General features: G+C 42.0%; 1 protein-coding gene across 3 annotated transcripts in view; it reads right to left on the bottom strand.

Moving 5' to 3' along the window:
- Positions 1-25,169, bottom strand: part of SMARCE1 (SWI/SNF related BAF chromatin remodeling complex subunit E1) — a 38,896-nt gene extending 13,727 nt beyond the window's left edge. Inside the window, exons 1-8 of one of the 3 annotated variants that reach the window (XM_073607965.1) lie at positions 25,060-25,169; positions 19,907-19,949; positions 17,813-17,856; positions 16,455-16,559; positions 12,056-12,136; positions 11,747-11,878; positions 4,221-4,392; positions 1,428-1,600 (exon numbers count right to left, since the gene is read on the bottom strand). In XM_073607965.1, the coding sequence (XP_073464066.1) occupies positions 1,428-1,600; positions 4,221-4,392; positions 11,747-11,878; positions 12,056-12,136; positions 16,455-16,559; positions 17,813-17,856; positions 19,907-19,913 (714 nt within the window). In that variant the 5' untranslated portion in view covers positions 19,914-19,949; positions 25,060-25,169. The remainder of the gene's footprint in view (positions 1-1,427; positions 1,601-4,220; positions 4,393-11,746; positions 11,879-12,055; positions 12,137-16,454; positions 16,560-17,812; positions 17,857-19,906; positions 19,950-25,059) is intronic. The other 2 variants (XM_073607967.1, XM_073607968.1) reach the window with 2 other exon arrangements.
- Between the last annotated feature and the right edge of the window lie 966 nt (positions 25,170-26,135).

Here is a 26,135-nt window from a genome sequence, read left to right as displayed (position 1 = left end):
AGGGCTGACAAGTCAGATCCCAAGTCATTGTAGTGTGAACCGACCCTTAACCCCTTTGATCGCCCCGGATGTTAACCACTTCCCTGCCAGTGATATTAGTACAGTGACTGCATTTTTTTTAGCATTGCTCTTATGTATTGGTGTCACTGCCTCCCCCAAAAAGTTTCACTTAGTGTCAGATTTAATAGCTTATAACCGCCATAACTACTAAAAAAAAAAAAATAAAAAAAAAAATAAAAAAAAATATATATCCCATATTTTGTAGACGCTATACCTTTTGTGCAAACCAATCAATATAGGTTTGGTTTTTTTTTTTACCAAAAACACGTAGCAGAATACATATTGGCCTAAATTGATGAAGAAATTAGATTATTTTTTTTTATCGGATGCGTTTTATAGCAAAAAGGTAAAAAATTTTTTTTTCTTTCTGTTTCTAGCACAAAAAATAAATACTGTGAGGTAATCAAATGCCACCAAAAGAAAGCTCAAATTGAGAGGGAAAAAAAAAAAAAGGACATAGTTTTAATTGGGTACAGTATCGCACAATTGTTAATAGTTAAAGCAATGCAGTATCGCAAAAAGAAATGGCCTGTCAGGAAGGGGGTAAAACCTTTTGGAGCTGAAGTGGTTAAATAATTTGTTTGGGCCAAACGATTTCATTTACAGATGCAGCAGATCTCTGTGCTGTATGGACTTCCTGTCCCACACTCGGAACAAAATCAAGTCAGGCTGATCTCTGCTCAACCATTCACAGGGAGCTTTGCATTTTTTGGAAGAACACAAAGCTTCCTCTGAATGGCCGAGTTGGAGATCATGACATCATCTACCCATCTCAGTCACTCAGTGGAAGCTTTGTAATATTCATTAACTACAAAATACTCAATGAATGACTGAGCAGAACTTATCCTGACACAATTTTGTTCCTTAGTGTGGAACCGGATGTTCTTATCCCATTGCTGGACCACAGCACTGTATATACTGTATGTAGCTAAAGCCGAAATCTGGGGATCAGCTTCAAAATGGAGCTCAAGGTTTTGTTCCTGGAATTGAAAAGTGTTAAAGCCCCTGGAATGCTTTTATTGCAGTCCATGTACTTGCTGGAGAGCTTTGACCTAACTTCCTGTCTTGAAGGATACTACTGGAGCATACAGCACTTACAACATATCATCTGTGCCTCAACCCACCTCATTCTACCAGCCTCAAAAGTTAAAAGCTCCAGTCAATTTCTGAATTACATGGCTCAGAGGGTTTCTGCACAGAACTTGGTGGCTTCCTTAAAATATAATCTAAAACAGCATCCAAAAGCTAATACCAATTTGTGCTTTCCTGAAAAGACCATTTCACATACCAATAAAGGCAAACATGCCCATGAAAAGTATTGCAGCAAACACACAGCATAATATGGGGTTCAGTTTCATTGTTCTCACCTGATGCACCATGAGGGACTGGACTTGTCTCTTAAGAACCTGCATCCTGGCTGTTGTGACCACGGACCTCACATCTGGCACTACGCTCTCACTCAAGATCTCACTGATTAACCGGTGATTCCTCTGGAAGCGAGCAGCAGCAGTGTGCTTCATGGAAAAACCATCATCATAGTCTGCAAGACAAAGCAAAGCTTTGTTATACTAGTCTAACGTTGTTTTTTTTTTTCCCCATTTGATTTATTTTTTTATTTAAGATTAAGATATGAAAGTCATCTGCTTAATTTGAAAAAACGTAAACAATGCATGTTATCATTTTTACAACCTTTTTTCCTATGTATAGTTTGTAATGATATATATATACACAGAAGCAACAACATTTGTTTATTCCATATGCAGGTTCTGTTTCCTGCCCAATGGTTCTACCAATCAACAGGAAATGATCTTCATGAAATCCAGCCAAGCACTGTATAGTGGAAACCCAACCAGAACTTTATAATTCTGAGATTTGAGGCTGATGCAAGATCCAAGTGTTAACATTTTACAGTTAAATGGGTCTTAACCCTTTCATGACTAAGCCTATTTTTGAAATTTGGTGTTTACAAGTTAAAACCCTTATTTTTTGCTAGAAAATTACTTAAAGCGGAGTTCCACACAAAAATGGAACTTCCGCTTTTCGGAACCCTCCCCCCCTCCGGTGTCACATTTGGCACCTTTCAGGGGGGAGGGGGGTGCAGATACCTGTCTAAGACAGGTATCTGCACCCACTTCCGGCATTGACTCCCATGGGAGTCTATGCCTCTTCCCGTCCCGACCGCGCTGTCTGCTGGGAACACACAGCTCCCAGGAGAGAGCGGGGACCACTAGGGACGCGCAGCGCGACTCGCGCATGCGCAGTAGGGAACCGGGAAGTGAAGCCGCAACGCTTCACTTCCTGATTCCCTCACCTAGGATGGCGGCGGCAGCTGCCGAGAACCGAGCTCGGTTCTCGTCGTCCCCTGCCGACATCGCTGGACCCTGGGACAGGTAAGTGGCCATGTATTAAAAGTCAGCAGCTGCAGTATTTGTAGCTGCTGGCTTTTAATATTTTTTTTTTTTTGGCGGTGTGGGTGAACCCCCGCTTTAAGAGTTCCCAAACATTATATATATATTTTTTTTAGCAGAGAATAAAATGGAGATTGTTGCAATATTTTATATCACACGGTATTTGTGCAGCGGTGTTTTAAACGCAAATTTTTGGAAAAGGGACACTTTCTTGAATTTTAAAAAATCCAAACAGTAAAGTTACCCCAATTTTTTTGTATAATGTGAAGGATGATGTTACGCCGAGTAAATAGATACCAAACATGTCACCCTTTATAATTGCATGCACTCGTGGAATGGCGACAATCTACGGTACCTATGAATTTCCATAGGCGACGCTTTAAATTTTTTTTTACAGTTACCAGGTTTGAGTTACAGAGGAGGTCTAGGGCTAGAATTATTGCTCTCGCTCTGACTATCGCGGCGATACCTCACATGTGTGATTTGAATAGATGTGAGGTCTAAAAGACCCCCGATCCCTCCTGTGCACTTCAAAGTATTCAGATCGACGAAAACGGCGATTCTGAACACTGTATATTTTTTTTTAAAACCAGCGCCATTGGCAGCCGAGTAAACGGGAAGTGACGTCGCTTCCGCGTTTACAATGGGAAGGCTGGAACGAAGCTGCCCACAGCAGGACTGCATTTTAGAAAAACAAAATCGCTGCACTGAGCTTTCTCAAGCTGCAGTGTGCAAGAGGCCTTATTCTGGCTTTTGCCACATATACTCACTTTATGTTGATGTTTCGACAATGACCTTGATGTGTGTGTGTGTGTTTTTTGTTTCCTATTCGCTGTCAATTGGTTGTACTTTCTTTGAAAATTCCTGAATAAAAATATAATCTTTAAAAATAAAAAAGGAGGCAGCAGGGACTCCATCCCTGATAAGATTTGCTTTAACAGAAAGGATCCAATGGCTGGGGAAGAAGAAGAAAGAAGAAGAAGCTTACCAGCTCGTAAAAGTGGTGGCTGCATTGATTTTTTTTTTTTAGTACCTATCAATTCTGGGAATACAACTTCCTGTCTCCCTGGGTAGATACACTCATTCCACTTGCCTTTATTATATTCCATTGCATAGGGGATGTAGAGATTAGTAGTTTACAGAGCATTTTTGTGCCCGTTCAGCTCACAGGTAACATGGGATATTGCATGTCTGGCATGATGATCAGGTATTTTCCATATTTGCTGTAAATGTTTTTGCCTGTCAATGTCCAGGGGCTTGCAAGTCATAATACATTTTTTTTTTTTTTTTTAGGATTTAGTCAATCTGCAATACACAATGGGGGTGGATTTACTAAAACTGGAGAGCGCAAAACTCGGTGCAGCTCTGCATAGAAACCAATCTGCTTCACAGTTTTAGGACACATTCACACGGAACGCGGGTTTGAAATCAGCGGAACTTTTCACAGAATTTCAAACCTGCATTTCAGTACGAGATTGGGGGCGACGGGTCTATTGAAATCGCCCCCAAAGTCACCAAAAAAAAAAGCGGTACGGCGTTGCAAAGTCAGCGTCACACCAATTGAGATAGTGCCTTTGCCGGCAATAGGCTGCGATTTGGCATGTCAAATCGCACAGTGTGAATGGGGGCTTATTGTCAAAGCTTAATTGAACAAGCTGAAGTTAGAAGCCGATTGGCTACCATGCACAGCTGCAGCAGATTTTGCACTCTCCAGTTTTAGTAAATAAACCTCAAATGTTATGTTCGACTCACCATCAGGATCCTCCGCTGGCTGAATACTCATATAAGGCTCTCCTTTGTCTATGCGGGACTGGCGCTGGCGGCTTTCTTCTTCTAGGGCAGCTTCGGCTCTGCTTTTGGCGTTGATATAAGCGAGATAAGCAGGCGAGTTGTGGTAGGTTTTCATTGACTCATTGTACTCGATCTGCAGGAAATCACACAAATGCCCGCAATTAATATTTCACACAAGAGGTATGAACCTGTCCTCCCTGATTCCAACCTACATGATCACATAAAAGTCATATAAAAGTATTCAGTTTATGGTTGGGTCTACTGTGTGTGTCTGCCCCTGAAAAAGAAAAGTCAACTTGTGCGTTTTTAAAATGTATGCTCTTTGAGATTACCTTTTTAGGTGACACCAACTGTTTTTCTACAAAAAGTCATACCTTGCCATGTTGTCTAAACAGGGATTTTCTCACCTAGCACGGTCAAGGATTTAATGTTTATCCAGATAGAATAAAAGGGTGCTAATACAACGCTCAATATTTCGAATTGGGGTAAGGAACATTTGCAAGCGTGTGAAATGTCCAGCATCAGGATTTTTTTTTTCAACTCTTGGGTAGCGGGCGCGTGCCGCCACCAGCTCAGAGCCAATCTACACAGCGGGAGCCAATCAGCGGGTCTCACGGACTCCATATCCACCGGCTGATTGTTCAGTACAAAGGCAGTTCTTGCAATAAGTCACTGATCCTGTGTTCCTGCAAAGCAGGGACACAGATCCATGCCTTCCCATAGTAAAAGCACCTTCCACACAACAACACTGGCTAGGCTTACAGTTAACCCTTTGATCGCCCCCGATGTTAACCCCTTCCCAGCCAGTGTCATTAGTATAGTGACAGTGCATATTTTTATCACTGATCACTATATTAGTGTCACTGGTTCCCAAAAAAGGGTCAGTTAGGTGTCCAATTTTTATTAGTAATTTACAAGCATTACTAGTAAAAAAAATTCTATAAATATATCCCATAATTTGTAGACACTAACTTTTGCGCAAGCCAATCAATATACTCTTATGTGTGTTTTTTTTACCAAAAAAACATGTAGCAAAATACATATTGGCCTAAAATTGATTAACCAGTTCCCGACCGGCTCCTGTAGATATATACGTCGGCAGAATAGCACGGCTGCCCAAAGTAACGTACCCATATGCTACTTTGAATTTGCCGCCGTGAGCACGCGCCGCCTGCCGCAATCTCTGTGAGTCGGGTCGCGGGTCCCGCAGACTCGATCGCCGTGGGCATACCCGTGATCGCCTCACGGAGATGACGAACGGGGAGATGCCATTCTAAACAGCATCTCCCCGTTCTGCCTAGTGACAAGTGTCACTGATCACAGCTCCCTGTCATCGGGAGCAGTGATCAGTGTAGTGACACACACAGCCCACCCCCCCCCTACAGTTAGAATCACTCCCCTAGGACATACTTAACCCCTCCCCGCCCCCTAGTGGTTAACCCCTTCACTGCCAGTGTCATTTACACAGGAATCAATGCATTTTTATAGCACTGATTGCTGTTTAAATGCCAATGGTCCCAAAAATGTGTGAAAAATGACCGATGTGTCCGCCATAATGTCGCAGTCACAATAAAAATCGCTCATCGCCGCCATTACTAGTCAAAAAAAAAAAAAAAAAAAAATTCTTAATAAAAATGCCATAAAACTATCCCCTATTTTGTAAACGCTATAACTTTTGCGCAAACCAATCAAATGCTTATTGCGATTTTTTTTACCAAAAATATGTAGAAGAATACGTATCGTACGTACCTAAACTGAGGAAAAAAATGTTTTTTAATATATTTTTGGGGGATATTTATTATAGCAAAAAGTAAAAAATAATGTGTTTTTTTTCAAAATTGTCACTCTTATTTTGTTTGTAGCGCAAAAAATAAAAATCGCAGAGGTGATCAAATACCACCAAAAGAAAGCTCTATTTGTGGGAAAAAAAAAGGACATCAGGAAAGGGGTAAATCCTTCCGGTGCTGAAGTGGTTAAGAAATTTGATTTTTTTTTTCTTTTTTTTTTAATTGTCAACAATTTGTTTATAGTGCAGTGGTAATCAAAAACCACCAAAAGAAAGCTTTATCTACAGTGTCGCATGACCGCACAATTGTCAGTTAAAATAACGCAGTGCTAATCGCAAAAAATGGCCTGGTCATGAAGGGGGAAAAGCTTCCGGAGCTGAAGTGGTTAAAGTCTGCGTCAGACGCTTCTGAGAAGATTCAGAATTTTGCAGTCCTTTAAAAAGCAAAGCACTAAATGTGCAAAAAGGTGACCAAGTCAAAAGTTCTCCCCTCCCCTCTTGCAGAGTATAATCCAACAGGTCAGTGAGGCTTGTCCTTGCATTAAGGAGGATTGGGGGGGGTGGGCAGCTTTAACCCTTAGCTGACCTATACAGACTGGCCTCTTTTACAAATGAACATATACAGTGACCAGGTTAATGGCGGCATGGTGGCTTTATAGCAATGTTGCCTTGAAGCCCCAGTTTGATCTCCTCCAGAGCCTCCATTTGTATTGAGTTTATATATTCTCCCTTAAAGTGTTACTAAACCCAGTAATATGGAACATACTTCATTTGCTGCCCACAGCTTATAAATCTTTTTACATTAAAATATATATAACTTTTTGGCTGATCTGTATACCATGGTTACATGATAAACCGCAGAGTTTCTCCAGTGCTGAGAGTTCAGGAAGGTGGAGATTTTCACTTCAGCACGCCCACATGTGTGATGCCAATATCATGTGACCTGACTAGCTCTGAGAACAAGTAATCACCATATTCTCTCCATAAAAGACACAACTGAGCATGTGCGGGTTGGCTACTCTGCCTGTGTTAGCTGGCTTTCCCCAGATAGACAGTGCAGGAGGGGAAGGATCTGTGCATATAGGATAAAACAGCCTTTTTACACAATGCAGAGGATTAACCCCTTAAGTTCCACAGTGAGTATAACAAGCATGCTATGCTGCATATACAGACGGATTTTACTGTTGTGGGTTTAGTAACACTTTAAGGTTGTATAGTTCCTCTGAACAGTATATCTGGGTATGGGTGTCAAAACCAAATGTGAATTTTCATGCCAAGCATCCATTTCCTACCTCCAACAAATCCTAGCACATTCCATCATACAAACACTTTACCTATCCCACCCCCTAGCCTAAAAATGACCCTATAAACATGTTCCCCAATAAACAGTGTGTATGATGCTGTATCCACAAAATAAAAGGGTATACTAAACTTCAGCTTTACCACCCTAACCATTAACCTAGCTAACCTCAACAACTCAATAAGGCTGCGACTTACCTTTTATGTCATTAGCAACACTGCACAAACCATCCCACACTGTAATACCCAGATTGTGCCATTTGTAACAGATGACCCATCCCTCTGGCCGTTCCAAGCTTCTCACCTCTCATGATCCAAACACTTTGTAGACTGGCTTTTGACCAACCTAGCCTTCTCCTGTGAGTATACATGTTCTAGGACTGTACTATGGATATTAGAGTGCAAGCCTCTCGGGGTGTGTGTGTGTGTGTGTGTGTGTGTGTGTGTGTGTGTGTGTGGGGGGGGATCAGATATCTGAAGAGCAGAGGGCAGGACATATGCCTATCCTTTTATTGCTTGGAAGCAATGTGATCTATTGTGGAGCTGACATGTTACTGGCTCACACCTAACAAAAATTGGTAAATGGAAATAATCGTTGCTCCCTCTCACTTTCAATAAACTGGGAACAAATTCAATAAATCATGGAAGCCTTTGTAAGTGAGCATTGTAACCTTTTTAACTAGTCCTTTACAAAGTTATTTTACCGCTTAAAAACGATAAACCATGTTTGGCAGTTGTGTGGGCACAGGAGGAATGATCCACCAGTAGACTCAAGGCTCCAACAAGCTTTTTCCACTGATTGAACCGCTGCTGGCTGACGAGTTTCGAAGGGAACGGCTGAGGAAGAATGTAAACCTTCGAAACGCGCCAGCCAGCAGCGGTTCGCACGTCCTCTCTTCGGGACCTAGAGACTGCTATCAGTGAACAGACTGTTACAAGTCAAAGACTGTTATAAGCGTGATTTTCTTTCTACCTTCGTGAGTAGTTTTTAATCATGTTTTTTTGAATAAATGTATCAAAGGATAATGCACAAGGCTGGTGCGCCCTCTCTTTTCGGTTTTATCCTGGTGGGCAGCAAGGCCGAAAGCTATTGTCCATCCTGAACTTTGGACTGCTCGGCTAACACACCCGTGCGCGAGAGTATTTGTTTTTGTTGTACCATGCAATGCCAGACTCCTGCAGACAAGTCCTGCATACGGGCTGGCTGTTTACAAGTTGCAGAGCTTGTGAATGAACTATAAGGCTGCTCATCAGTGATCTTGCAGTCCATTCAGCACTACCAAGACATCAGCTATATTGGCTGATGGTAGTTGTAAGTTCATGCATTCACAGGAAACTGAAAGAATGACGCGGCCATGTGGGCATAGCCTCGCATGGGCGTGTTATTTTCAAATAGTGACAGTGGATGCCAGGATAAGATCCTCGCTGTCACATGGAGAGCTGCGGCTGCTGGAACATGTAACATGTTCCAAAAGGTGGTCTTATCCTTTAAAAGACAGCACAAGAGTCTACATTCCAGCAGCCACCATAGAGCAGATTTTATTTTTTTTTTAGAGCAGTTGGTCATTAGAATCTCATGTAAGCACCTGTACACTGTACATAGTGCCAGCACTAGTCAAAGTTTTACCAATGGTATCCTAACCACAAAGGCCAATTTTACCAAGGTCTCCACTGCTAAACAATGCAGATTAGTCCGAATGGAAAAATGACAAAACTAATTGATTGCTCTTCTCTCTCCTGAGAACTTACATTCTCCAGAAAACATTTTCTAACACTTGTAAGTACATTTGTCATTTATAGTTTGTGTAGCAGAGCAGAACCATCCGTACAAAAACAGCTATTGTGCAATTATAAACCAAAAAGAACATTCAGAGATATGAAATACATCACAGCAACAAAAAACACAAGCTTCATGCATGAACATAACAGAATGCACAGATGTCTCTGAGGGCAAAATAAATCTAGAATACAGTTTATAAAAAGGACAACATTCACATAATTTCTTAGGTTATATAGTAGATTATACAGAAAACACAGAGGTATACACGTTTGTTCAAAGGGTGCCTATTCAGATAGCAAGTTTATATAGAGGGATTAGAGATCAGGAAACCTATTTTCTCTTTGAACGCAATTGTTGTATCCTGCCAGACTTAATCTAAACCATAGTATAACAGTGAATTTTTACTTAGATCCATTGTCTGCCTTGGTAGCATAATTCAGTCATCTACCAAGGTCAGCCTGTCACTGCGAGAAACATCACCATAAAAAGGAGAGGGACTAACAGCTTAGTCTACCTAAAGGGACTTCATTGGGGTGTGGCATGGAATCATTGGGGAGGTGGCCAGAGCCAAGTAGACCGAACTTGGAAGAAAGCAGGCATTACACAGACAACCCTCTAGCCTGTCAGAGGACTCAAAGCCCTATTTAGAACAAAGGTGTAAACATTTTTAATTTTACAAACTGGGTCCAGGAATCCAATTAGGGAGCTCCATGGATAAAATATATCCGATATAACTACTGTGAGCCTACTAGAAATAGAATGAAAAACTAGGTGCCCCAACTATACTGCTGAACAAGTAGATCACATTAAACACTTAGGGCTCATTCACATTGTGCATATTCCTACACTGCACAAAAATGCTCTGCCACCTTGCAGGCGTGTGCGGGTGCCACCAATTCTTCACGTTGGTGCATGTCAGAACACACAGTACCATGCGTTTCAGTGCAGCATGACTGCACTTTTTTTGCACGTTCTCGGGCATGTGGCTGCCCTAAAACATGAAAGGTGGAAAATCAAAGCGCACATGCTGAGGTCCCACCTCCTGATGTGAATGAGCGCTTAAAAGTTAAGACTAAGTAAGGGTCTTTATTTAAGGTAGTGGAGTCAAAATGGTTCAAATTTGGAGACCACCAAGCTAAGCCTTAAACTCTGACCTTAGAAAAAGCCTGCGATTGCAGAGCCCTCTACTAGTGGCCGAGGCTCAATGAAATCTTCATATCGGAGCTGGTCATCTCCTTATAAAAATATAACTAGAACACAACTATGACTGCCCCTACAGTTGAACAGGTAGAGATGCATTGAGGATTTGAGAATTCTGACACATTTCATGCTCTTTTACCAAACCATATGCAATTCAATGGCAAAATAGCTAGCACAGATAATTGTGCAGTTCAAATCAATGTACTAAATACAGGGCAAACTGATATACAATGCATGTGTCCATACTGCTATACAGATTCAACAATGAGGGTTCAATGAGTACTATATACTATTATATAATACTGAGAAACGCGTTCTCTTAAAACGATATAACTTAAATGAATTGATAGTGTTTTTAAATGTCCTTTGTAGATCCTAATGTGCCTCTGGTCTAAAAACAAAAGGCAGCCAAACGATTATTCATAAGGCATTGATAATGTATGGATCCATAGCCACAATTGTACTCAGTAGAATACCAATTGACAAAAGGCAGCAGCATGGCCAATGTCCAAAATGGCATTTGAGGACTAGTTCACATTAATAGGCGCTGTGAAGGAACTGGTGCTGATGTGTTGTAATGACACAGATACTTTACATTTTTTTTTTCCAAAATGTATTGAAAGGTCACAAAATGGCATTTCATTCATCTGCTGCAAGTAGCAACTCGTATTGCAAGTCGCAACACACTGTGCTAAAACAAAAAAAAAAAAAAAAAAAAAAAGAAAAACACAACAAAAGTTGAAAGTACAGCATGTCGTCCTACCTTTTATTGCCTTGTCTATGCGCTCAGACTGCATTGGGCAAAGCTGCCCAACACCTATAGTATAAAATGGGCCATAATTGGACTTAATCATTTATTAACCAACTAATCCTCAGCAACCTAAAGCAATTTTTATACATTTACTGTAAAGCACATATTTGACTTTATGTTTCTTAGCGTCAGACAACCATATAGTGCAATCCCTGAAGCAATTTAAAGGCTGTTATCCCATGGAAGGACACAATCACTGTACAAAGGAGATCCTTTTTCAATAAGTATCACTGCAGACAGTATAAGGATTAGGACTATCACTAGTTTTTCATTGAAGACAAGAAGTACTGAGTCTGTATGCTCAGGGATGGATAGAGCTCAACTGCTACTGAAGGGATTTACTATTCCATACATTTCTTGTATCAATCTTAACTCTCCTCTAAATTTTAGCTAGGGGCAGATGTTTCATTCCATGAGCACTGGAGACAAATGTTTAGCCGGGGATCATCCACCTAATCCTGATGTTTTCCAGCCTGGGACCTAGTGAACAGCGGTGTCAACCCTCACAATCTACACAATTCAGCACCTCAAGCCTGGAGAGTGGCACCTGAGGATCTACTGGGATATTTAAGGATTTTTTTTTCTCTTATCTAAATACTAATTCCTCGTACCTTTTCAGCTTCATATTCGTTCAAGTACTCTTGCTTCTCCTCATCGGTTAGGTCACGCCACATCCCACCAATGATCTTGCCAATCTCCCACAACTTAAGGTCAGGGTTGGAAGCCTTCACTTGGTCCCAGACCTATTTCAGAGACATTAAGGGTGGCGGAGAGGATTTTTGTTTTAATTACTAGAATGTCTACAGGTTTAGTCTACGTACAATCTTTATTCTAGATTTATTCTACAGAAATACAGGGGTGATAAGGAATCTATTAAGGTGGAGACAGACAGCAGCACCTCCCCCCAAGCCATCACTTACCTTTCTGCTGTATCTCATGTATGGCATCAGTGGCTTATCCGGGGGCTTTGGTGGTTTTGGGATGGTAATCCCAGATGAGGCCTAAAAGAAAAGCAGACATGAAAGCTAAGCTGTGCATTTAGCAATGTTTAGAGACTTCCAAAAAAAAAAAAAAAAAAAAACACATGCTTTCCTCATAATTTAAAAAGCAGTTTACTTGTAAATCTAAACTGACACAGACCACAATATGGCTTCATTCACTACATGCAGCTTGAAGGTTCTACCTTATATATGCCTCCCCCTATATCTGTAATGATGCTAAATCCACTAGCCAATCAGGCTACCTGACACTAATCCTGCTCATCCACAGGTGACTATATCTGCAACAGTTGTGGAGAGTTGAATCATGGCAAAGAACTATAGTAGCTTTCTGGATGGGTGCCGTCTGCTATACTGCAAGGAAAGGGGGTCCTTTTTAGTAATTTTCCAATCAGGTGATGTAATAAGCAATTTTCTGTTTTAAAATGTCATTGACAATCTATACATTAGCCAACACCTCTAACAAACATCTTTACTTTGTTTGTTCCTACAAAAAAATAAAATCAGTAATTCAAGAATTTCTGTTGGTGCACAAATTTCTTTTTGGACTTGTGCAACAACTCCCTTAGGAGTAGGATGAAGAGAACATCTTTGGAAATAAGAGAATACATTTGGAAATGAAGGACCCATCTATGTTTTCAGTGCCCAAGTACACTCTTTGTATTGCCACTAAGATCATATAAAGGGTATTTGTTTCATTCTAGCATTACCATTACATTTACCACAATAAATACAAATAGGCTAGTTAAAAGGAGTTGTAAACGCTTAATTTTTTCCCTAAAATAATAAACCTGTCATGCTTACCTGCTCTGTGCAATGGTATTACACAGAGCAGCCCCAATTCTCCTCTTCTGGGGTCCCCCACTGGTGCTCTCAGCTCCACCTCTTCTATGTGTGCCTCCATCGCAAGCTGTGTGCTATTGCAGGGTACATAAGGAAGTGCTCCTGAGCCCTGCTGTGGGCGCCCATAGACACACACAGAGCCGCTTGGCCCCGCCTCCTCCTCGAACAATTTTATTGACAGCACCAAGAGCACATGGCTCCTGCTCTGTCCTGTGAGGAGAGGAACAGAGACCAGCGCCGCTGCATGTCATGGAAGGTTGCAGGAATGCCTTAAGGTAAAAAAAAAAAACAAAAAAAAAAAACAAAACAAAAAAAAAAAAAAACCTTATGCCTTTTCAACCACTTTAAATCCTGGCCACATGTTACATTGTAATAGTACAAGTGGTTAATAAAGCTTAAAAAAAAAAATCATATTATAAAAGACTGGAAGGTGCTTACTCAGCTTAAGTATGAAAGGGCTAAAGATTTCTGCAGTTTCATTTTATTGTTTATCAATATAAAGTTTAGGGGTTTTGTTGCAAACCTGTGCAATGTTGAGGCAGGACAAAGCATCAGGTTAGCTTTGAGGCCTGGTCCCATTGCAAAATATACTCCACTTTGGTCCCCCACCACTGGGGATTGAAGAAAATACCGTTACTTCTGGAAATGGAGAAACATGCGATTCCCTTCATATGACATTGCAGGTACCCAATGATTGGCTCAGTTCTGTTATATGGGGGGGGGGGGGACAGAGGCGCATGCCAACTCTGAGTGAAGACCCGACTAGAGGTTGCACAGGGATACCTTTCTTTGTTCTAGTCTAGTAGCTTAAAAGAATTAAAGCAAACCTATTGGGTTGTCCTGCCTGTTTATTACAAACAGGTTCACTTTAACAGAAACTCTGTAGGTGCTTTCCTTCACTCCTATACTATTCCTTTTTTGGGAGTAGAGACAAAATAAATCTTATGTAAGTCCAAGTGACAACTTGGAGGCTGAAGAGGAACAAAAAATGATCAGTTATTGGGGGGAAAAAGAAGCATAAAAGTTTACTTTAAGCCACCCCCTAAAACATAAAAATGACAGCCCATATAGCTCAGGTCATCACTCACAGTATATAAAAAAACACTCAGGCCAAACAAGTATCATCCTGCTAACTTTTCTTATTCCAGCGCAGGGTAGAAAACAATAGGACGACGATTAGATGTTAGTGGCATTACAAGGATCTTACACTTTCAACCATAGGTACCTATAGAACAAATAAGATCTATACTAAAAAGGACTGACTGTATGCTGGAACAACCATGTAGAAAAACTTTAGCTATAAACTGTCAACAGTTTAACATGACTTGTCCACATGCAGAAAGAGGGTAAAGAAACTAAAAGACAAGCAAATGCGTAAAAAAAAAGAGCTACTAGTAACATTCAAACATATGAGCAGGTTTCCAAATTTATCTAAACTGAACTTATTTGAGAAGAGTTGTTGGGAAAGGAGAAGAAAAGTGTTGATCCTCACCGCACAGCGCTAGAATAACTAATATTTTACACACAGTTTTTCCCATTGACAAGACTAGTTTTTTTAATGCTTACATTCAATTCCAGAGATTAATTTCACTTTCATTTTTTATGGTTATTACATTTTACTTTAAGTGAAAGAACACATCTTATTTTGCTACTGTGGATCATTTTTACTAGTTTCTTTTGGGAAATGTGGAGAAAAAGGCCCCCCCTTTCATACGGGGTGGATCCGCTGGACGGACTCGGCTAGCTCAGCAGGAGATTGCTCCGTTGATCCCTGGTGAGCAGGCGGATGACAGGTCCGTCTCTGCTCACTGTGCAGGAACGAACCTGTCAGAGCCCTGCTGTTCTCTATGGGGAGATCAGATGAAAAAGGACAGCCTGTTTTTATCCGATCCGCTGGATCTGTTTTGAGTGGATCTTGTCGGATCTGATGGCAGGCAGGTGTTGACATCCGCCTGCCCATACATGTCTATGGGTGGAACGCACGGATCCGCCTGAAAAACAGACAGGTCGAACCGAGCGGGCAGATTGTGTGAAAGGGGCCTTAAACGGCATTTGCTCAAAGATCCCTGATCAGAAAGATACCTGCCCATTCATGTGAAGACAGCTGTAAATCTACACATACGAGGTGCACTTAAAGGGTTAGTTCACCTTTACCTAAAGCTGCCTTTGCAGGTGGGGGAGCCTGTGATTAAAAACAAACTGTGCAGCTTTAATACCCACTTCTGCTCACCTCAAATCACAGGAGCGAGTTATCCAACCCCCACACTTATGCTCCTCTATTTCCTCCATTGCAGCATTGTGACAGGAGACAGAGTGCATTGGGGAGGGGGTTCAATTTTGAAATCAGAGTGTCTTAGCAACGTCCTATCCATCTCTGGAGGTTTTTCGTCCAGGCCTCTGGAAGCAAAGGCATTATCCAACTTTAGTCAAAGCTGCACAGTTTGTGTTTTTATGTACAAGTGCCCCTTACATGCACAGGTTGTTTTTGGTAGAATTTAACTAAACCTTTAAACCTACCAGCTGCACAAAGGGTGCCCTTTTTACATGCAGTGATTATTGCAAGCTTGCATCATTTGTCAATTCTAGGCCAAAACCTGGGTCCTCTTATGCCGTGTACGCACGAGCAGACTTTCGACGGACTGAACTCTGAAGGACTTTTTGACGAAGTTCCAACGCAACGGACTTGCCTACACACGATCACACCAAAGTCTGATCGTTTGGAACATGACGTACGATGGGACTAAAAGAAGGAAGTTCATAACCAGTAACCAATAGCTGCCCTAGCGTTGGTTTTAGTCCGTCAGACTAGCAAACAGACGAACGGATTTTTCGACCGGACTCGAGTCCGTCGGAAAGATTTGAAACGTTCCAAATCTAAAGTCAGTCTGATTTTTCGACAGCAAAGGTCCGATGAAGCCCACACACGATCGGATTGTCCGGCAGATTTGTTCTACCTTTGCTGTTGAAAAGTCTGGTCGTGTGTACACGGCATTAGTGTTGTATGGCAAAGCCGTTTTCCTTCCCATTCTAAGTCTTCCAGTAACATCATTGCACTAGAGTACAGTAAGCAGCCTTTCAGCTCTTATAAATGTATAAATCTTTCAGGTCTTTTCAGCATCTGGGAACGTTACCTTTACAATTATGAATACTAGTAGCTCTTTTTGTATGCAGCAACTTGTATTGCAGTTTTTAAAAAAAAACCCTCAAGAGTATCTGCATAAGCACAGTTCAACCAGCCACCCTGTAGGGACAATGATGGGACATGGTGATTTGCATTATTCACAGTCCTGTTTATTTGCAATAACCAAAATGAAAAACTCAGCACCATGTCTCATACCACAGTTAGCCAGGCAATGCCATTGCACAGATTGCCTGGTTAGTCCCTGCTTTGCAAAGAGGCCGGTTTCAGTTTAAAGCATAATTCCCAGTTCCATCTGTGCTGTAACGCCTCAGGTCACACATCATGACAATCTCCTACCGTTACCCTGCTGTTGCTGCCTGGGTTCCCTCCCAGCCTGTAGTTGTTGTAGGCAAGATGGCTGTATGGATTGTATCCCACAAACCCTGGTGTGCTGGGCATTTGCTGATGGAAACAAATGAGACAAAAACACGAATGAGAAATGATTTCTAACAAAGGAAATAAAATATTAAAAAAAAAAAAAAATTACAAAATGAAAATGGTTTGCATATGGCATGTTCAAGAAGCTGTGAAAATTTGTCTTTTAGAAGCTCAGCACGGGGGGGGTACCGCAGTATACAGATTTTCATGATAATTTTAGATTTTAAATTTGTGCAATGAGTTGAAATGTTTACAAGTAAAAAAAATACCAGTTGGCACAGGGAGATTCCATAAACAATGTATCTAATATCTCCATATTCTGAAGTGTTGGAGGATCTTTATTCTGTACGGTAAATGAACTAAGGATGGACAATTTAAAAAGGAGAAACCACATGTTGCTAGGGCCAAAGCCAGGAGCCAGAAGACATTTTAAAGAAGTCAGGGAAAGCAAACTCTAAAGCCTAATGCACAATTGTTTAGGCACACAGGCTATTCAGCCACTGTGGGTTTTTTTTCAAAGAGGAATAGTGATTTTTTTTTTTTACTTGGCACTGTACGTACCACATTGCAAGCTTTAAACATTCACAAATCTATAAAAGGTTGATGTAAACATGTACAGGCCTGTGATGTTTCTGCTACAAATTAAGCTCTATTTATCTTTAATAATGAATACATTATTATTAAAGAGCATGGTAGAACAATTGGCAGCATCTAATTACAAAATGAAAAAACAGAAGGCAAAGTCTTAATCAGAAAAAAAAGAAAAACAAATAAACAAAACAAAAGTTGGGAACTGTTGTAGATGCAAGTTTATTACATTGCAGAAAAAGCAAGCACACGGGCACCACAAACACACGGGATGACAGCACGCATCTGACAGACATGTAATTATATGAAAAGCAAGCATGAAGATTTGTTTCATATACAAAGCTGATTAACTGGGAGGAGGGGGCTGCCCATAAAGATATTAACTAATTTTAAGTCACATTTAGATGTGTTTAAAATTAGCGCACATCCGTTATCTGGGTTTAGGAACTGACACCTGTTGGAGAAGTGTGGGGAGTGGCCGTTTCACACAAATAAGACAAACATCCAATAACAATCCTAGTAGTGCAAATAAAGCTTTTTATTGTTCAAAACAGCCACTTCAGAACCCATGTAAAATCATATACGGAGAAGGAAACAAATGTGTCACTATAACCTGACCTACAGGACTGCACTAACAAAAAGTCTTGTTGGTAATAAAGGGTTATTGGTTTATAGAATTGTTTACTTACTGTTGCGGGTGCCGGGGTAGGGGGAGGAGCATATGATGGCCGCTCTATTAATAAAAAAAATAAAAAACAATTAATGGACATGCTTTTTTTTTTACCTAAACAATCAAAATGGCAAGCAAAACATGTAACATTATAACTTTCATTTGCAGAATAAAAGGCAAATCTTCACACCTATGCATTTTTGGTGCTTTTTGCATTTTGCAGATTTGCACTACAGTCCATTTAAAATGGTTTCCTATGGAACATGTTCTGTAGTGCAAATCTGCAAAATGCAAAAAGCACTAAAAATGCATAGGTGTGAATCCAGCCTAAAGCAGCGGTTCTCAATCCCTGTCCTCAGGGCCCACTAACAGGCCAGGTTTGCAAGATAACTGAAATACATCACAGGTGATATCATTTGCTGCTCTGTGATTGTAGTATTCTAGTCTGCATCTCCAAAGTAATACTTAAAATCTGGCCTGTTAGTGGGTCTGAGGACAGGAGTTGAGAACCACTGCAAAACTGATTGTATTCACCCAGTCTAAAAGCAAAGACAATATCCAGGGATCAGTTTTAGTTCCGATTGAGAAAAACCCCTGATCCCCATACACACGGCTGAATGCGGTTGGCCAGCTTCTGTCAGACGTGCATGCTGGAAAACCAGCAGCTGACCAGCTTCAGATCAGCACTCTCAGCCAATGGCCAGTCAGTGTTCTGGCGAGGTGTCCCCCTGTCATAACAGAACAGCTCAGCAGGGGAGATCCCTGTACAAACCTTAGATCGTTAGTACATCAGCTCTGACCGGAACTGACAGTTTTCTTTGTTCAACCTATTAGGTTGAATGGAAAAATACTAATAGTGTGTACCAGGCCTAAAGCTTGACAAAGATCACTTGAATTTTTTGCCAATTCTTGCTGTCAGCAGCTAATAAACTTCAACTTCAGATGCATTTATCGTTCGGTTATTCCGGCAGCTGCGGTTGTCGGCTGTCAAAATACAATAAGCTGCAGGGAAGATTCCTCCATCCACGCTGTTTAGCATGGATGAGAAAAACCAAATAATTTCTCCTATTCAGCCCATGGGCTGAAAAAGAGAAGTCTTATGGTTTATGGCTAACCTTCCATGAATAAAATACATCTTAACTATACAATCTACAATGCTCACTCAGCTTCATAAGTTTGTAAAGGCAAACCCGCCCACTACGTCTCAATACTGCACCAATAAAATAGCCCAAACTTGAATTAACCTGAGGCCATGAAATCCATGCTGAAGTTCCCAAATAGACTTTACACAGAATGACAAACAACCTGCAAAAGACTGCAAGCTTGCAGATAGCGGAACATAGCACGGGCCATCCTGTGTTCTAGTTAACCAGACATGTTGAGACATTTGTCTACCGTGTTCACAGATCTCTCTGAATGAATGGCACAGCTGCACCAATTTTAAAAGTGATGGTGGCTCTGGGGGAAGGAACCCTTGCATGCTGTCACCCATATCTATGTACATGGTGCTTGTACCTAAATATGGGTGTAACATGTAATGTAAAGGTGGAGTTAGCATTTGTTAATGCTCAAACACTATTTAAATACGTATTTTGGGGCTCTTTGTAGAACAATGGCTACTATCGGAAATAAGAACACTGGTAATGTATTGAATTATTTTGTAACTGCACTGTCTGCCCTCATGTTGAGAAGCGATGCGCAAACTGTTGGCGCTATATAAATCTTGTATAATAATAATAATAATAATAATAATAATAATAATAATAATAATGGGAACAACTGCACCAGATTTACAAATATTCCATCCAAAAGAAAAACCAAAAGTGATCACCGACACAGTTTAAAAAAAATAAATAAAAGGCTGCCTAAACCCATGCAGGTTCGTTTTCTATGTCTGTTTATTTACTGCGTCTGATTTTAATAAATGTCTTTTATTGCCAAATTAAAGTGTAGGCGTATTCAGTGAGAAAAGAGGCCATACAAACAAGATATCTTACGCTGTCCCAAAGTAAACTGAAACCTGATTGACTTTGCACTCACATACTGAATACGTATATTGATCTATACAGTCTTTTTTCACAACATTAAAAAAAAAAAAAAAAAAATCACTTACTTGACATTTTGGCCAAATATTTTATTCACGTTTCACATTAAACCTGCAAAACAAAAAAAAAAAGGTATGCTTGTTTACAAATTACCCAATTTATAACAGATTCCCCCTTACCCCAACACAGACCAAAAAAAAAGAAAATAAAGCCATAACATGAACACGTTCTTCACATTTAGGCCTCATGCACACAGGCTCAAGAAAATCGACCCCAGCGCAGTACAGGAGCGTCTCACTACAAAAAGAATAATTCTCATCATTCCCAGAAGCTCAGAGATCAGAATGTCACCCTCCCCTATAGGTGGTAGATGGGGTGTAGTGTATTTATGAAGGCTGGCCTGGAGGCAGAATATATTTTAAGCAAATCTTGTCACTGCTTCCTGAAAGATGGAATCCTTAGCGGCCCCAAAACATGGTGGCAAATAAACATCCAATTCTATTTTGCTACAATTGGTGTGCTGGTGGATGTTTTAATACTTGAACTAGACTTGTGACAGCACCATCCATCAACTCACTCCACCACCCACTTTCATTGATAGTCTATGGCTGAAAGGAGCGCACAGGATTATACAGATTCTTGAAATACTACATTTTGTTATTGGGTTTACATACTACCCTAAGGTTGGGTTCACACTAGTGCGAATTGGATGTGGGTTTTCCCGATCCAATTCACATTACAGGAGATTGTGACCAGCTCTCAAAGGAGCCGGTTCACTTATCTCTGTGGTGGCTGCAAAGCGAATTGCACACATGTTCTGTGCGAGTTTCTGGTGTGAATTCAGGCAAAAATGTGGGCCCGATTTGTCCCTGAAATGGAGAAACAGGGACGCACCAGACCCCTGCTGTGAGCCGCATACGATCTGAACCCAGTCTAATGGCCTGTACACATGATCGTACGAAAAAAGTCGTCCGAGGAAGGATCGTACGATATTCGGATCGTGTGTACACTACTTTCGACAGCCGATCACGACTGTTCATCCAATATTATTCGATCGGACATACCCGAAAATTTTCCTTGTACGATTCCAGATCGAAATTTTTTCGTTTAGTCAGTATAGTTGTCGTCCGAAAATACAATACAAATATATTACAACACAAGACATTACTTCTGATTTTTTTGTCTGTCGTATGAGAATTTTCATGACTTTATTTAGCTATTCAATTTCTACTTGCGACTATTAAGCGAGATCGGTCGTACAATATTCGGATCATGTGTACGGGCCATAAGACAGAACAGCTCTGACTGTGTAGCACACAGAGGAAAACTGGGAACAGTGCCAACTGATAACAGCCAGCACAAGCAGAAAGCAAAGAAAGTGATCAGCTCACTGCATTTCTGGCAGGATCAATTGATATGTTTAGCTAATGGTAATTTAAGGATCAGTTCACCTTTTATGAAAAAAAAAAAAAAAAAAAAAAAAAGGAAAAAACTTTTGAGCCTGTAAAGCATTGCACCTGTGATCAGCAGATTGTGGGTGCAATGCCAGGATCCTGCAGACTCTCAGGACTCTCAGTACACAGTCTTGCCCGTACCTCCGATATGGGCAGGCAGTTGTGACTAAGCGCTAAAGAAGCATGAAACGCCTTAGCTGGTCATGCAGTTCCCTTCCATTTGTGTTTTTGGATATGTTTTTATACGGCCAACCAGAATTATATTTGCTCGTGGGCAGGCAGTTACTGAATTGCAAGAAGATAAAATAATAAAAAAAAAACCCACAATGAGAACGCTCAGCAGCCCCCTCAGAATTCATTGAAAACTTCAAGACATCTGCCACAGTGGGCAAAGGTACTTGTAGTTCATTCATTCACAGAACTCCGTGAATGAATGATGTGGACGAAGCCACGCACGGTTTTTAATTGTGACACCAGGTGCAGGGAGAACATCCCCTGCCCCTCTGTCACAGAGAGGGGGGGGGGGGGGGGGAGAGAAAACGGGAGGAGAAGATGCAAAAGCTGGAACAGGTTACATGTTCTAAAGGTAAACTTAGCCTTTAAAGAGAACCTTCCCTCATCTGATAATATCCCTATTACTGTAAATATAGAAGAATATACATTAATTGATTGCTGCATGCCTCCTCCTGGTCCGTGGGGCCACACACTAATGTGCCTCTGAGCTTCCTCCTCTTCATATCCTTTACTGACACTTTCAAAAGACATCATTGGTGGATAGCTTCTTGCTTGTTCTGTGCTGCCCCAGCAATGACATCACTCCTGATCGCATGCATGTGCCATATGAGATCTGGGGAGGTGTGCTGCTGAACAATAACAAGCCACGCTAGACCTCCTATGTACAGTGCCATGAGTTCTATGAGATCTGGTACATGTAAAGGGGTGGCTTGTCTCTGTTTAATAACAAGTGGTCTAGATGTTGGATGTCCAGGTGAGATTTCCCTGGAAGGCATTATGGTGACATAACCTTCCCAGGGTACACCTGTGAGGCCAGGGACACATCACCAGTTTCTAAAGGGAAATGCAGAAATTGAAGGGGAAAAAAAAAAAGTGTACAAAAATTGTTTGTTTGATTTATAAATTACTTGAGGCATTTATGGATGGCCATCTTTGTAAGTATACCAGGAGCCATGAAACACATCAAAGGAGGCTGTTTTTTGGGTGGAGATATCACTGTATGCAGTCAATACTGTAAGAAGAGCTTATTGTGAGTGCGGCAGACATGCTTTCATGTTATCCATAGATGAGGACTGTTAGGGTTTCCACTGGTGCAGTGTCCGACATCGCATGTGATTTGCACTGCAGATCACATGCGATGTCTGTGCAATGCGATTTCAGCCATACAGATTGAATGGCTGAATTTGCATCCCATTTGGACCAAAGTCACAAAGGACTCTTTTCTAGGTCCGCAGCAGAATCAGATCACATAGGTGTTCACACCCATGCATTCCGATGCCTGTCTGAATTTGCAGATCACACTGAAATGCCTGGAAATCTGCTTTAAAATACAAAAAAAAAAAAACAGTGTATTGTTTTAGCCTACAAATGCCCCTCAATGTGTCCATGCACAGATGGTATTTACAGGTGCATTAGAAGAGGAGCATTTAGAGGCATGAACACCTCCAAATGCACTAAAACACTAGACACATTCAGTGCTTAAAGCAGAACTTCACTCGATCAACATGGTCTATAATTACCTGTTTAAAATTTTTTTTAACAAACTATAAACATTTTTTTTTCATAATTTCGGTCTTTTTTTGTTTGTTCAGCAAAAAATAAAAATCCCAGTGGTGATGAAATACCAGCAATAGAAAGCTCTATTTGTGTGAAAAAATTGATAAAAATTTAATTTGGGTACAGTGTAGCATGACCTCGCAATTGTCATTCAAAGTGTGACAGCAGTGAAAATTGGCCTGGGCAGGAAGGGGGTAAAAGTGCCCAGTAGGCAAATGGTTAAAGTGGTAGTAAACTTTTTTTTCTATTTTTTTACCTACAGGAAAGCGTATAATAAAGTTTGAAGGGAGGGGAAGAAATCGCCAAACCAGCAGAGTGTAGTACAATTACGGTAAGTAAAATACCATAAAAAACAAATAGAACTTACAAGCGGGTGAGGGGGAGAGTGAGGATGACAGTCCGCAGTGGAGCTGGGTGGTAGTTCCTTAGTGGAGAAGAAAGGCAGCTGTGGTGGGGAGCAAGATGAGCCTGGAGTCCGAACAGGGAGACCGGCGCCAGACTGCCCTGTGTGGCCGTGATGGTATATCCAGAAATTGGATGTGTGTCCAGCTGGAGTAGTGAGAGGAGCGGTCAGTCCATCCGCTGTGTGAGCCAATCATGATGCGTTTTGGAAGCTTAACTACATCTCCATCATCATCAGCTCCTCTCATTACTCCAGCTGGACACACCATCTTCAGGCAGACATCCGATTTCTGGATATACCATCACAGCCTGACGCCGGTCTCCCTGTACGGACTCCAGGCTTGCTCCCCACCACAGCCGGCTTTCTTCTCCAAAGACTACAACACAGCTCATTACAATCCACTGCGATCTGTCATCCTCTCTCCCCCCCTCACCCGCTTGTGAGTTCCATTTGTTTTATATGGTATTTTACTTAATAAATTGTTCCACACTATACTGGTTTGGCACTTTCTTCCCTTCCTATTTTACAGATTGTGGATTTCCAGCCCACATATGAAGGCAGCCTTGCCAGCACCACAGTGTCAGCTATTTTCTACTAATTGACATTTTTATTCCTTTACCTCTGGGAATAAGTATCTTTCAATATTTCTTTAACCCAGTATATGACATTTGGTCACTATAGGATGAGCCGCGTGTCTGCGCTCTAGTGGTTTTTTGGTCATCTCTCTATAATAAAGTTTCCCTGTAGGGAACGTGAAGATCTCCTAAATGTACAGGAGATATTCTAGTGAGCAGCAGCTGATGATGTCACCGGGACACGCACTCTGAAGGCACATCATACCCGCGCGGTTCCTTCAGAGTTATGTCATGCGCAGGCGTGACATCACCACAGCTCAGCCAATCAGACGACTGGAGCCCACAAATCCAGAAGAAGACGACCGGGTGAAGATGGAATGATTGGATCCCTCCAGCGGCGCCCTATCTAGAAAGGTGAGTCTAACATAATGTTCTAGTATGAAGTGTACACAGAGCGCCATTCATTGCCAACAACGCCTCAAATGTGGCAAAGCACATATACTTTTTGCAAAAAGAAAAAAAAAAAAAAAGAGAAGTGTGAGTTAGATCACCACATTGGAGAGAAATGATTGTCTGCCATAGGTGAGCGGTGCAATAATGTACACAAACACATCTATGGAGGGTATGACTACTGGGGTCACACAACACTACAATGTGAATGAGGCCTCAACCAGCCCCTGGAATGTATGAAGAACACATATTATTATTATATGAGAGCCCATAGAGAACGTCTCCCTCACTGTATACACAGGAGTCCTGACTGAGCTCCCCCCATACTTCTCTACAGGACAGGCCGGCCTCCACATAACACACACCGGGCTCCCTCCTCCCCCCGTACACACACACCGGGCCCGGTCCTCCCCCCGTACACACACACCGGGCCCGGTCCTCCCCCCGTACACACACACCGGGCCCGGTCCTCCCCCCGTACACACACACCGGGCCCGGTCCTCCCCCCGTACACACACACCGGGCCCGGTCCTTCCCACTCCACTCACCTCCCCGCTCCGCTCTCTTTGTCCCTCGCACAGGAAGAGGAAGCCTGAACTTCCGCCGCCGCACTTTCCACACCACGCCCCCCTCTCCGCCCCGACAATAAAAGGCGACACACACTCCGCCTGCCATCACACGCCGCGCTCCCGCACTAAGTCATATGGCTAACGGGTGGCGGTTCTATAGCGGGGAAACGTAAAATGTATTGTGAGGAGGAGGGGGAGGAGGAGGAGGAGGAGGTGTGTGGAATCTGCCGCTATTCACACGACTAAGAAGAGAAGGCGCGGATTGGCTGCTTCGGTGATGAGGGCGGGGATCAGATGGTGTAATGAGTGTTTGCTGCTATGAAAACATGAAATATCTGTGTGCCCTGCACGACCTGTATTATGGAGGCAGAGCCCCCCCCCCCTTACATACTACTACCTGTGTTATGGGGGCAGAGCCCTCCCCCTACATACTACTGCCTGTGTTATGGGGGAAGAGCCCTCACCCTACATACTACTACCTGTGTTATAAAGGCAGAGCCCTCCCCCTACATACTACTGCCTGTGTTATGGAGGCAGAGCCCTCACCCTACATACTACTACCTGTGTTATGGAGGCAGAGCCCTCATCCTACATACTATTGCCTGTGTTATGGAGGCAGAGCCCTCACCCTACATACTACTGCCTGTATTATGAAGGCAGAGCCCTCACCCTACATACTACTGCCTGTGTTATGGAGGAAGAGCCCTCATCCTACATACTACGACCTGTGTTATGGAGGAAGAGCCCTCACCCTACATACTACTGCCTGTGTTATGGAGGCAGAGCCCTCCCCCTACATACTACTGCCTGTGTTATGGAGGAAGAGCCCTCACCCTACATACTACTGCCTGTGTTATGGAGGAAGAGCCCTCACCCTACATACTACTGCCTGTGTTATGGAGGAAGAGCCCTCACTCTACATACTACGACCTGTGTTATGGAGGAAGAGCCCTCACCCTATATACTACTACCTGTGTTATTTAGGAAGAGCCCTCACCCTACATACTACTACCTGTGTTATGGAGGAAGAGCCCTCACCCTACATACTACTACCT

This window comes from Aquarana catesbeiana, linkage group LG12 (assembly GCF_042186555.1).
Source record: "Aquarana catesbeiana isolate 2022-GZ linkage group LG12, ASM4218655v1, whole genome shotgun sequence".
Classification (NCBI taxonomy): Eukaryota; Metazoa; Chordata; class Amphibia; order Anura; family Ranidae; genus Aquarana; species Aquarana catesbeiana.
Note: the sequence above shows the minus strand (reverse complement) of the source record. Positions and strands in the feature narration are given on the sequence as shown.